General features: G+C 42.6%; 1 protein-coding gene across 4 annotated transcripts in view; it reads right to left on the bottom strand.

The window, feature by feature from the left end:
* Positions 1-14,690, bottom strand: part of prox1a (prospero homeobox 1a) — a 151,779-nt gene that overhangs the window by 124,763 nt on the left and 12,326 nt on the right. For all 4 annotated transcript variants that reach the window (XM_072508938.1, XM_072508949.1, XM_072508959.1 and 1 more), the window contains exon 3: positions 9,771-9,878. In XM_072508938.1, coding sequence (XP_072365039.1) covers positions 9,771-9,878 — 108 coding nt within the window. The remainder of the gene's footprint in view (positions 1-9,770; positions 9,879-14,690) is intronic.

Genomic DNA, 14,690 nt, shown 5'->3' with positions numbered 1-14,690 from the left:
GTTGTATATAAGCTATCTAATAATCTCCATGTGTCCTGTTTCCCTGCCATCCTCCTCCAACCCACCATCCCCCACCATCACGACATCTAGGGCTCATGGAGAAGTCATAGTTCAAGGCTTCAGAATTATAGTCTGCACTAGCCACAGCTGGGAACTGAAATGACCAAAGAGGATGATTTCAGGGTAGTTCTTCTATCCCCTCCCTCTTCATAAAGGCTGTTAAGGTCATAGACAGTCTTCCAGACATATCTATTGTCAGGCTATTTGGAAGTTAGATTGCTTGTGGTAGCTGGCTTCAGACGTGGTAGCTTGCTGACCCTGAACTTTTATGGGGACCTGCTTGACTACAACAAATGTTGTCCTTGTCTCCAGCAGGGTCATTTGTGCACAAGGTCAGCGAAATCTTTATTAGTCAAGTTAAAACCAATAAATTTAAAACGCCTGTACATGAGAAAGCCTGATCCACTGTCTTTCCTCATCATAGGCATCTATCATTTTTCCCCTTTACAGCAAGGGGTGTGCATTAATCAAAAATCACACTGAGCACTTATCAAGCATTTGCTCTGGCCATGAAGAGGGCTGCCTGCTTCTATCAAGCTGACAGCTAATGGGTGTGTAATTACAATGCAGAAAGTTGTTTCTATTCCAGTGAATTTAAGATAATGAAGTGAATGAAAATTCATGGCAGTGAAGGCTAAGGAACACGGAAACAGGAGTGGAGGCTGTTGCAGCTCCCAAAGGCCAGCTTGCATTATAATTGCCTTCCAGTTGCAAGGGTCCTCACAGATAATTGACCAGAAAATGATTAAGTCATCATCAAATCACTCTGACTGCAAGAGTTCAAACATGTACTTAACCTATCCAAGAATTATATTTTCACTCTGTGTGTCTGCTCTGTCTCCATTCAGCCTTGCGGGGACCTGATTAAAAAGACAACTGAAGGACCCCGTTATCTGATTTGCTGCTGATTTCAATAGAACTTAAACCCATTACTATTTGCTGAACTCAGAGTTCTTTCCGTGTTATCTCTGCAGCAAAATACACTGTCCAAATTTCCAGACACTGAGATAAGAACTACAGGCCCCATGACGACTACTGTTCCTTTTTAATTCTTTTAGTATAAGAAACAAAACATAACAAAACGATAGCAGCCTGCGCACCCGGGAATGAAAATTGCTTTGACATGGAGATTAAGCTTCAGTATTGTTACAAGACATTGTCTCCTACATACAAGAATAGAGGGAAAAAAAGGGTATTTTTTTCTAGAATGGCCTGTAGCTGACCTAATGGGACTACAAAAAAACAGTAAGTCCACATGACATTGTTTGGCAGAAGGGTATAAAGGGAGATTTAAAATCTATTGTTACAGAATTGAAATACCAGAGATGTACTGGCCACAACAACAGAGCCACTCAAACATGAGGGCTCAGCATTTAAGACTTGTGTCACTTTTTGCTTATCAAACATCAACAGTTCCTGAATTACAGTTTTTTTTAAACAAACATAATAATCTTGATCTTTAAGGTCTTCACTGGTGCAGCACAAACCAGTGAATACCACAAGAGTCCTCCTCTTTTTTCCGCTGCAGCCTAGTTGTCCCTATGATGGATTAATACTTCCCATGGGACATGGGACAATCCCAGTGTTTGTTGAAGAAACTTCCTAAATATTCAATGGGCACAGTCAAAAGACGCATAAAACAAATCAATGTGACACCTTAATCCAGCTAGGCAGTGACCGACTCAAGTGGATGGGGTAGGGCTGGGAAGCAGTGAACAAAAGAAAAACAGATAATTTTTTTTTTAAAAACAGATGAAAAAACCCTGTTCTCAGTGGACATGATACATCCTAAAAAATGTCAGCTGCTCTTCAAGCGATAAATTAATCACAATATTAGACTTGAAAAGTCATTTTGTACAATGTTCAATATACAATTGTGTGCATTGTTAAGTCATTAGCAAAGCACAGACACCATAATAGCACCTGCGCTAGTAGAACAAAGTCATTTAGTCATTACACAGCTGTTGAAGCTCAGAATTTTTATTTGAGGTGATCTTCTGGTAGTCCACGAACTATTGGGTGCTGCAACCACATGAAACTTACAAAGTTTCCATACAGCCAGAAAGTTTATGGGCTACTTTAAAATTATTCCTGCGACAAAACGCAATATTAACACGACTGAAAGGAATTTTGGCATTACATCAAATATCTGTGTAATGGCAAAATGTCATTAATTATAACACAAGACCTTTGAACCTCAAAACTGTTGGGATCCAAGTGTAATATGTTTACTTATCATTAAAAAATGATCTGCTTAGTCAACTTCTATGCAACATATTACACAATATGATCATATCAAGCTTATTAACGGACGAATAAATACGACATGCAGGGCAGACGTAAACTCTCACCCCAACCGCAATGCTGTATATTATTGCATCCAAAGATAAAAGCAGTTTGAATCAGATTTAAGAGGGGGAAAGAGGGGAGAGGTGCATAAATGGTCCAGTGAAAAACAAAGCAAAAATGCATTTCAATAAATAACTGAGCAAATACATTTTGCAATGATGTCTATTGTGCAAGACCCATCAGTTATTTCACTGCATATTTGCTCAGAATTCGCTCCCGAGATTCAAATGTTGGTTTTCTCAAATTACTTCTACCTTTTATCAAAATTGCTTAGGTGCATCAGATCAATTTCATTTACTACTAAATGTGTTCTAATGTAACTACTGAAAATAACAAAGATGTGCTACACAATTATGGGCCTAATATTAAATGTCTTTGTCCTCCCCCTTTAAAAAACATTTTGGCAAAATCTTACTTTTATAATTACCGTTAATATTCTGTGCTACTAAATGTCCAACGACAGATGCATTGTGCATTATATGGTGTTCATAAATATTAAGTTTTCCCGTGAATCTTGGGACTCATTTTCCACCAGCTGATGAAAAGGACAAAATATCACCAAAAGCTTCCATAAATAGGCCTTAGTTGCATTTTATAACTGAAAAAAGGTTGTTTTCAATAGAAAATGACCTCAGGCACATTTAATGGACCTTAAACCATGCAATCAAAAGGCACTTTTATATTAATAATGTTCTATTGCTGGCAGTCCCGCGTGCCCATCACCACCGATGGTGCACACAGAATGAAAATGAAGTAAACTTAGTGCATCATGCTTCTACGGGTCTTGGGAGTGCCTGTCGAAAGTACAGAAAATAAGCAGATGTTCTTGTTTGCCTTTTTAGGGGAGCAGCAGAGAACAGGTAGTGGAGTAAAAAAGAAACACAACCCTCCATCGATATAAAAGCATTTATTCTGCTAATTTTTAACACTATATAGCCACTGCTAGAGGTTACTTGATTTAACTGTCCTGGTAAAACCAACCCATTTAGAGGGATGAATTTTCATGGCTGAGGCAGGGCTACAAAATGTACCAAGCACCATGCTGGTTTTTTGGCATATTCCAGTCTCCAGCCTAGCTTGGAACAGGCTGGATCAGGAGTGTGATGGCCACTGATGCAGACTGGAATTTCCTGGAACGCATGCAGGCCCCCAGCGGAGGCCGAAACATGGTTTAGGGGCAGGAGGCGACTTTCCTGTGTCAAACCAAAAGCCAGCTTTCCATTGTGCAAGTAAAGACTGCCCATGCCCGCAAACCCCGCATCTGTTATAGGCAGAGGGCCATAGTTGGGGCTTCTTGTCATCCAGTGGAGAGCTTTCCCTTCCATGATGACAGCCTTACAGCTGGGACCTCTTTTGTGTTTACACATTTGCAGAAGATCTCAAGATGAAGGTGCCCTCTCTTTCTCTGACCTACATCACCAGTTAAGCCTGGTGGTGAGGCTCGAAGGCCTCTGATTGGCCCTCCAGCTTCAGGAGTCATCCCACTGTCTTTAATTGGGTGGAGTTTCCACAAAATTGGCCACCTGCTCAAAAAAAAAATCACTGCCAGGGTGCTGCCATCATCCCCAAGTTTCTAACTCGTAATTCATTCCTGCATCAGGATTGGGACCATGGAACGAAAATCCAGTACAGTAGAAATGCATCCTTTGATGGCAAAATCAAAGAATCTTCTTGCCACCAATCTGAATATATCTCGAACTTCCCCTACAGCGTCTCCAGTGTTAAGGGATAAAAACAGACCTGTCAAGTTTCAAGTTTGAGGCATGTTCTGTGCAGGGCGGCTGTTGTGTAGTCAGGAATCTGGAGGAGTGCATTTCTGGAATGTGCTGAAACATTTAACAGTGGGGTTCTTTAAGTAGGGTTTCCAGCTATAGATAGCCTGACTGGCAGGCTGAAGATCTTCAGCCAGGAAGCCTGCTTCACAGGGTCAACGTTAGAAGCTTAGGTAACCATATTCTGGAAATAAGAGAGATTGAGGGCATGATTCTCCAGCCATGTTGGGCTCTTGCTCAAGCAAGGAGGGGGAGAAACCAAAAACGAGATCTGCGCCAGGTGGCAAACAGTTTGCGATGCAACCAGCCCGCTCCCATATGCGAATGGGGATCTCGCCTAGTGTGGCGAGAAACCAATTATCACCACTTGAGCCCCATTTCCATACAATCAACGAGAGCCACACGATATCCAACGGCCTCCTGTCATTCAGCAAGTGCTCATGCTGGCGCCGCTGATTTTTTGAAAGGCCTCCGTGGGGAACTGAGGAGGTGAGAAGCCATCTTTGCTCACAGGCAAAGAACCCAGGTACGCTGGAATTGCCATCGGGGTGGGCAACCACTTACAGCACCATCACGCCAACCCCTGGATCATATGTACCCGTTCTGGGGCAACCTTGCCCAACTGATCACCCATAACCCCCACCGACTGCGCAGCAAAGACTGTCACTAATAGAGAATTGGCAATCGTGGTTAAGTGAGTGCTTGACAAATGCCAAGTGGATTCCTGTGGGTGGGTTGGCCATGTAGCATGTGGGAATCATTATCTAGCACCCCAATCACACCTTGATGCCTGGACACTGTACTTGAACACTGCGGGAGGAAACGCCACACACGCAACCTCGGAGCACCTAGGGGATGGGTATACAGCTCCAGCGACATGTCCACGGCTGGAGGATGGGAGAGCGCCACAGGGGGGTGCCTGCAGAGATGGGAAAAGGGTTCGGAGGTCAGCGCAAATTGCGGAAGAAAGTGAGAAGCATCGTTATGGTTGTGCAAAAAGGTGTTTAATGTGCTGTACGTACGCCACTGCCAATGGTGCTGTGCCGCCCAAACCCCCCCCCCCCCCCCGGTGGGCTCAGTGAACTTCAATGTGTTTGGCCCTCCTAGCTCTACCACTACAACTTGGTGTTTCCCCAGGATGCACATCAGAGGTGGAGATCTCGTCCCGTTGCCTTCATTGCCCCTGGCGGGCATCCTCGGGGGACTCTGGGACCAGAGGGCCCCGGCTCACTGGTTGACGGCACATGCAAAGCTGTGCCGCCCTGTCCTGTTGTCTGACCTCGAGGAGACATTTACTCATCGGAGGGGTGGAACTCGGGGGAGCTGGTGCCCACCATCGCCACTCCACGTCCCCTCCTACCAACCTGTGCCCATCGGGCCATGGGGTCCACCTTGGGATGGAGGGGCAGCTGGTTCGAGCCCCGGCTGCCCTTGCATTAACTGGCTCTGCCAGCCTCGACGGTTCCCCATTGTCCGCAACATGGTGTCAATGCCCTCAGCGATGCTCCTCAGTGACTGGGACATGCTCTGCAGTGCCATGGCCATCTCAGAGCGGGTCATGTCCTGCAGAACCTCATCAAGGTCAGCCTGGTGTTGGGTGACATCTCCCAGCGAGGCGGACATTCTGCCGAGGTCCTCAGCCATGTCCGTCACCGACTGCACGGCGCCTGGGACCCATTCACTCATGGTGCCAACATGGTGTGCCAGGCTCTCCACTGCGGTCCCCATTGCCGGTGACATCTCCTGTGCCCGTAGCCTCTGGGACTCCTCCAAGCGGCTATGGATCTGCTGGAGTGTCGCTGACATCTCTCTCTGAATGTCCCGGCCGTTCCCTATTGTCTTCACTTCCACAAGCTCAACATCAGGCTGGACCCAGCTTGCTCCTGGGATCCAGCAGCCCTCCGATTGGTGTCTCGCCTGGGGGTTCCTGCCTCCATCTGATGTACATCAGCAGCAGTGTGCTGCTCACCAGACTCTACCCCAGAAGCCTGACACTAACATTTCCTACAGAGGTGTGTGTACCTGCACTAGTGGAGTTTTGGGATGACAGCTGTGCTGCAGCCACGGTGTAATCCTCGGAGCTCTCCTCCGAGATGTTCTCCTCTGAGTCAGGAGAGGCAGCCACCCGGGATGGGCAAGGTGCCATCGGCTGGAGAGCCTGTGGGAGAATGGACATGTAATCAGTGGGAGGGATGGGTCATTCTGTGAGACAATCACTACTCATGTTTAACAGGTCCCCTGGTGGAACCTGGTGGCTCCTCACCTCTGCAGCGTCCGGCGGCCTCTGTGTGGATGGCTGATTGTACTCAGCCACCCCAGTCACCACCGGGACCCACTCCCTCAAAGGAGGTGAGGATTATTATGTCTGGCACCCCTCCGCCAGTCGAGGCTCTCTCCCGGCGATTGTGGGAGACTTTTTCCTGCGGAGACACAGAGGGGGCATCGTTAGCCACACGTGTGTATCAGCGGTGGGAGATGGGGTGTGAAAGCAAGGGAGAGGGTATGGAGGGCTGGGAGTCACTTGGAGATTTGGGTGGTGGATGCTTCCGTGGGGGCGGAAGAGTCTCCGGGAAGGGGCGGGGTCATTGGTGTCTACTCACTCGTGCTGCCCGATGTGGGCCGTTGACCTTCTTCCTGCACTGCTGGCCAGTCGTCATGGCCGCACTGTTCTGGCTGCCTTGTGGCTTATCCACCGGTGACTTGATAGAGGTGTACAAGGTGATCAGAGCATGGATAGCCAGAGACTTTTCTGCAGGGTGGAAATGGCTGTATGGAGGGGACATAATTTTAAGGTGATTGGAGGAAGGTATTGGGGAGATGCCAGAGGTAGGGGCCGGGATTCTACAAAAACACGGCTAAGTGTTGGCGCCAGCGTAAATACCAGAGTGTTTCACACGGCGCCAGAATGTTCCGTGCTGCTCCAGCTGCCGTACATGGCCCTGTACTGTTGGCCGTGGGTCCGCGCCGCGCAACATGGCGGAGCCACACAGCGGGCTGGCACGAAAGAAGGTAGCCCCCACCCAGATCACGCGCCTGCCGATCGGTACGGCCAATGCAGCCGCGACGTCCAACACCCGTTGGGAACTCGGCCGATCCACCGCGGAGAATCGCCGTGGGGGCCTCTTTCAACTGCCCCCGACCAGTGCCGCGTCTACTGCGCGCGACTGCCGCCGATTCTCCGGTCGCCGGAGAATCGCATCCCGGCATCGGACCCAATCACGGGTCTAAGGCCACATTCTCCGCCCCCGCGCCAAGCGCCATTTCGGCGTGGAGAATCCCGGCCAGGTTCTTTACACAGAGTGGTGGGTGCGTGAAATGCACTGCCAACAGAGGTGGTGCAGTCAGAGTCATTAGGGACATTTAAGCGACTCTTGGACAGGCACATGGACAATAGTAAATTGAAGGGGTGTAGGTTAGGTTGATTTTAGTTTAGGATAAATGGTTGACACAACATCCATCTGGATTGCCACTTGCACAAAAATGTTTGCAACTTGCAAGCACTATCAGCGGATCAAAGCATTGAAAAATAGGAGAGTAAACTTGCTACCTGCTGGAAAATCCAACTCTAGAATGGCCGAAGATTTGAGGAGAATTGTGCTTGTTTCGTTAGAAAAAGGAAGCCTAAATGAACAAGGCAGTACACGTGAAATTAAAGGGAAAGGACATGTGAAATTAAAGGGAAAGGACATGTGAACGGTCAGCTTGGCTCAGTGGTAGCACTTTCACCTCAGAGTCAACAGTTGTGGGTTCAAGCCCTTTTCCAGGATTTGAGCATATAATCTAGATAAACACTCCAATGCAGAAAAAGGAAATGCTGGTTGGCAAAGTCACTTCAAAAGTAAATTGAGTGGCTGCAATATGCTTTGGGATGTCCTGAGGATGTGAAAGGCACTATATAAATGCAAGTACTTTGTTTCAGTTAATCCCACAGGTAATCCTGTTTTCTGGAGTGCATGTGTGATGTTTATCTGTTGTATGAGCATTGTTTAACCTAACCTAGCCATTTAATCTCTCGGTTTAGGGATTCCTTGTGGGTAAACTGTGAAAAAGGGACATCCTTTAGATCAATTAGCAGTTAATTGTTCAGGGAAGGAAAATATATATACACAGTAGGTTAAGGAATAACTTCAAATTGAATAAGAGCTCAAGTTATTACCACAAATTTTCTTTTGGACAAGGAAGATAATAAAAACTCATGACATCAAAACTGCTCAATAATTATGCTGTCAGAAAACATTTATTTGCACTAACATTCAACATGGAGGGTAACTATTATTTTCTCCATAAATCTTAGGTGATATTAATTGTTTGCTAACGTTTTGGCAACTTTCAAAGGGTGGAACATCTGCAAAAGCACAATAGGAATTTCTTCTCAGTAAGGAACCCCAGAAATAAGATAATGGAAGTGTTAGTAAAGATTTAATGATTCTCATTATTAAGAATAAAGCATTAATAATTATAATCTTGGGCACATTGCATTTAGATGCAGAACTCAAAAGGTTATCAGATTGATATGCAATTCCTCAAGTCCAAAAGAGCAATTATGCCAACCAGCAAACAAGTGCTGCTAAAATTAGGATATCAATCCTACGTGATAGGTTTGTTTTCCGAGCTAAGCTAGAACTTACTTCTTTTTCTAGTTTTCAAAAGCTGTATGTAAAAAGAGAGAGACATTACTACATATATCAATTTACATCCTACAATATCAAAATAAATTGGAAAATACTGGCACCAGCAACAGAAGGCTGACAAAGCAGCCAGCATGTACCCAGGAATTAGTGTAATCATTCAATATTGCTTCTATTAACTTTGCAGCATTTAAAATGAAGAATAAGTTGTTTTACCTCAGATGGAAAAACATACCCATCACATGGAGCAATACTATCAAGGCATTTTACTTTTAATATAATCGTAATTTTGCTGATAACTCTTGAAGTGAACAGATACCATGGCCGGAATTCTCCGACGGCTGCGATTCAATTTTCCTGCCAGAAGGCACACCCCCGCCAACGGGTTTCGCGGCAGTGTGGGGTGGTTACAATGAGAAATCCTATTAACAAATCGGTGGGAAGATAGAATCCCACCAGCAGCGAACGGCGCGCGGCCGACAAACATCCGGCTGGCGAGCAGGAGAATCTCACCTCTTACTGGACCATTTGTTTTACTTGAATTGGCAAGCAACAAAAGCAAATTCAAACTCTAACTCTGATGAGCGGTATTATGCCAAGCACAACTACCAAAAGCGATAAATTTTAATATATGTATCTATTAAATGAAATAATCTTAAGCCTTTACAACAATCCTTAAAAGCCTTTGCAGGATGAAGGCAATTCAAATCAAGAAAGTAAAAAGACAAATTAGGGTTAAATATACTAGCAGAGGGAGGGTGCAGCTGCGACTGGACAGCCTTCATGTCCTCATTTGAATAATGTGGCCTGAATCTGTCAGTTTATTCATGCTCCTTATGCTCAGTCTATGCTACATCAAAAACAAATTAAGTAGTAAATAGAAAACAATAACCACCATTGTTTATTTTTGTTGCAATGGCTGTGGCAAGAAAGAGGCCACAATCCGTCTTCTCTTGCTTACCTTCACATCAGAGAAGAACATCTTCAGCATATTGGAACTAGGGTACCGGGTGTAGAAGAACATCAGCTTGGCCTTTTTCAGGTGATTTGGTGACAGTCCTTCCTGTATGTGAGATGTTGTTTGTCAAGGAAAATATACAAAGCAATTATGGAAACAAGGCTATTTGGAGAGGACAGAGCTTCAGAGCAACCCCTTAGTGACTAGGCAAATGAGTGAATGAACCAAAAAGAACATCAGCTGCCGATATTCAATGGTCTCACAATATATGCACTCGTTCAACGTTAGGTTTATCCAACAAAAGAAGTGCTCGTCATTTTTAAAAAAAATTTATAAATGCTTTTTGAAATGCACCTCTTCAGCATTAAGCAGAACAGTAATATCATACCACGCAGTGAATTGTAATGATGAATATAAGAATATTTACAATTAAGAGACATAAATTGTTATTACTCCACTAATAAAGCTATTCATCAGCTCCAACACAACATGAAAACAACGAATACGTTGTAACAGAATAATTCACAATCTGCATTAAAATTTAACAAGAAAGATTGAGCTGCGAAAGCAATTCACAAAACAAAAAGGTTATTATTATAAAGTTAAAAATTAAACATCTTGACTCATAGCAGAGAACATTGTATGCCTAGAAACCTTGCACAAAGAGGTCACTGGGTAGATCTGGAGATATCTGACCTGCACAAGGGTACTGAACCAAGATGTATCAAAGGTTCATTTTCTGACAGTCAAAAAGTCCCCAGGGGACAACTGATCAATAAATTCTTTCTTACAATGATAAAGAATCCTATTTATCTTCAAATATTATTACCCTTCAGCTCTGTAGACAGAAGCTTCCTAAAATAGTTCCCAGGAGAAAGTTTAATGTGAGGCTAAGCGTAACAATCTAGCAATTCTGATTCTCATTCAGCTTCCTTGGCACTCTTTTGTGTTTTGTGCGTTAGTATGGTGTTGACACATCTGTGCTGCAGATCGCCTACGATTTCCTCCACAAATTAATGGATTTATAATTCATCAGAAATGAAGATGCATGTGGAGAAAATCAATCTGGGCCCTGGAAGGTCAATTAAGGGGTCCTTTCCAGAAGTTATTCCAGAGAGTTTTTTTTGGAAGAGGATGCTTAAGAGCAAAAATGCTGCTGACTTCCAAAGCTACACAAGTTATTAGGAAAGGATCTAAAAATTTATTTCAAAGGTGAAACCATTGTAAAAGGAGATCTTATCGGAGTGGACAAACTCTTTAGCAACTCGATCAAGCTGGTCCTTTGTGTTTCTGAAGCTTAATGATGGCAGAGTTGATAACTTACGATTGACATGCTTCTTGTACCAAGAGGGAAAGAGTTGAAAAAACCTTCTGTGACCTCCATTAGACTGATAGGGAAGACTAAAAGAGCATTACACTCTCCCCTGCCATCTGTCATAATGCATAAGTGAAATAACGATGGCAAATGAAAGGAAGTGCAGCAAGCTGTTCTGCTATGGCACATGAAATGCAGAGTATTAAAAGAATCAATGCCTGCTTGCATTGCAGGGTATAACACACCGACAAGAAACAAACAAGACTCTTAAAAAGGTTTAAAGATGTGTGAACTAATATTCCATTTAGAAAACTGATGACCTCATGGAATTTCACCTTGAAGATTTTGAACTAGATCAACTTAAATTTCTCCTTAGGATTGCACTTCCTTCCTTACCACCTATTTATCAATTTCAGTTGAAATTCATAAATTTTAAAACCTAAAACAGATGACTGAAGCAAAACCATAGGAACAAGAGAAGAGATTAGGGTACAACCAAATTGACAATTTTAGTTTGTAAATGTAGAAATGTTAAACTATTAATGCAATTTTAAAATTTTACTATATGCTTGGAGATACAGTGGAAGTTTGATTTCAGCATTATATATGGAGTGCACTGCCAAGTCTGTTACAGAACATTGTTAATTTAATTCAAAATATTTCAAAACTTATGAAATTACCAAGTTCAGACCATAATCAGGTTTAGACCACTTTAAGAATAAAATTATTGTTCATACATAATATATACTTTGTAAAAGCACAATAATTCACTTAGTTATGATTTGTCATTCTTTCTGTCTCTTTTACTATTCCTTTTGGCTTGGAAGGGTGTAACTTTTCTAGTCAGAGGATCTTTAATTATACCATTGATATTCTTGGTCAACTCACCAGGCTGAACAAAAGTCTGAATAGGGTTCTTCTCTGACTGATCTGTTGGTAGACTTGCCATACCCCACTACCCCAAGCAATTTCAGGCACCATGTCTGACCTCCTGGTTGTGAATCCAATGCCCGACTGATGTTATCAGGCTAGACAGATTACTTTTCAAGATCAAATAAAGTGTATCCAAAACAAAAAGACAGTAACTGGTAAAACAGAAGCTCACAAATCTCTACTGGTGAAAAGCAACTTCAACATCATTAACACGGAAATGACTATTTCAGATTTGCCAAAATGGTGAAATCCCATCAGATCATGAGTTACACAAAGCAATCTTCCAGGCTTGCATCTGTTGTGCCAGAGGCACATTGGCAAACAAGATTATTTGGAATCTGTATTGAAAGCCCCTTGAAATTTTTATAAGACAATAACCAAGTTAAGAAAACTACTGTACTATTATTCTGAAAAACTTTTCTGGTATATATTTTTAAATTTATTTTTAACTGGCAAAGTTGTATTTATTGCCCACCCCTATTTGCTCGGAGACAGTTAACATTTTATATGACATAAATATAAATTAAGATGAATAAATTTGGTTTATATATAAATAGTAAATTCATGCAAATAATGTACATCATTTTGATATAATGAATTCCCATAATGACTAATCTGCTAGTGACCAGAGTGATAAATTGTTTTCTAAATATCATGATTTGATAGTATAGGGATATTTGCTAACTAACTTGGTACAAGCCAATATAAACTAGGCAAATTGTATGTCAGCAACTTCCGTTATGGTTATATATGCAAATATAAAATGCCATTTGATGCTTCTTAATGCACTGATCTGAAATAAAACAATATCAACTAAATTTAATATAAAAGCAAATTGTTGCGGATGCTGGAATCCGAAACAAAAACAGAAAATACTGAATAATCTCAGCAGGTCTGACAGCATCTATGGAGAGAGAACTGAGCTAAATGAGCTAAAGTTATGAGTCCGATGACTCTTTGTCAAAGCCAACTAAATTTACTCTGCAAGGAGTTAAATGGCATTATCCATTTTGATGGATAAACTGTGCAAATCAACATTATATTTTTCTAAAATTTATGAAACTCAGTACATCTATTTCTATTTCAACTTGCTCGATATTTGCAAGCCTGATATTTGTTGATGAGAACCACAAAATTCAACAGATTGTCTGCCTCCAAATACTTTCATATGAACACCCCCATTAAATCGGTTTTTAAATAATGCTAAGCACTATTTTGTGCACTATGTCACTGAGTTCAGGAATATCAAAACAAGAATTAGTAGGAGGGCCTTGTCGGATTTTCACTTAAATGAAAAACATTGCTGGAGCTAGTAAGAGTTCACTTCAACTTCTCCCTAAATCTTGGTGAGAATGGACAGGCAGGGTTTTAATATGATGATGGTGTGTGCTAAGTTCTCTCAACCCCCACCCCCCAAACTTAATCCAGCTGTGGGAGAGCTGGGTCCTACTTTATATTGGAACGTCATATTCCAATAACATTGTGGTTGTTCCAACTGCATTATAACTTTTGAATTCGGAGAGCTATTTGGGATCAGCCCTGACCGTATAACACTAGCCGGGGCATGGGGTGGCCAGAGGAGTTGGAGATAAGTTTTTAAAAATCACTTAGCTGTGGAATTCTTATGGGAAAAAGAGGAGGTGTGCTCCCAAAGGTGTTCTTGGCACAGCCCAGGCATTTGTGTCTCCTTCCCGGTGCCAGTGCCCCAGTCATTGCCCAAGGCTAATTGTATTCCAGGGATTGTTCCGTTGAGTCTCCGGCTTTCATAGCTTTCCAACATTATTGCTCCTACCCACAAACCTTGGTGTCACACCCAAAAACGTTCCTTTTAAAAATAAAAAAATTTGGAGTACCCAATTATTTTTTTTTTTCCAATTAAGGGGCAATTTAGCGAGGCCAATCCATTTACCCTGCATATCTTTGGGTTGTGGGGGTGAAATCCACACAAACACGGGGAGAATGTACAAACTCCACGCTAACAGTGACTTGGGGCCCGGATCGAACCCGGGTCCTCAGCGCCATGAGGCAGCACTGCTAACCACTGAGCCATTGTGCCGCCTACCGAAAACCTTTCCGGTGGGTTTTCCCTTGCGCCACACACACAGAATTGGACATAATAAAGCCTCGCAAAAGTGATTCAATTTACCTCAACGGCAAAACGTTGTGTTCAAAATACATCTGTGCATCCCAAAAACATGGATGCCTCTAAATGCCATCATCCTTAACAAAAGAAAATAACCAAGGTAGCAGACAACCAGCATGTGAATGTGCATGCAACGCTCAGAATATTTAAAATGACTGGAAGCTAATAACAGGCAGCCTAACATTCATAGATGGCCAACATTTGCTGTTTGTAATCACTGACCCATCCTGCTCTACTGCCCATCATTGGAAAGTTTCTTTTTGATGGAGGATACAAAAAGTAAAAAATTTATTGCACAAAAACATCAAAATAATAAAGGAGAAATTACTTTTATAAGAACTTGATTCTTATGCTGTTCAATGCATTGCTTATTTAGCAAATATCATGTTACAGTGTGACAAGTCAAAATGTGCTTGGAAAAGTTTGTCATTGTTCAATTTACAAGTTGATGCAGAATTTTTATTTGGAACAACTGCATTTATTTTCTAATAGGATAACACCCAAAAGAAAAGACTGCACTATTATTCAACTC

This window comes from Scyliorhinus torazame, chromosome 1, assembly GCF_047496885.1.
Source record: "Scyliorhinus torazame isolate Kashiwa2021f chromosome 1, sScyTor2.1, whole genome shotgun sequence".
NCBI classification, from domain to species: Eukaryota; Metazoa; Chordata; class Chondrichthyes; order Carcharhiniformes; family Scyliorhinidae; genus Scyliorhinus; species Scyliorhinus torazame.
This window is presented reverse-complemented; position numbering and strand designations above follow the sequence as displayed.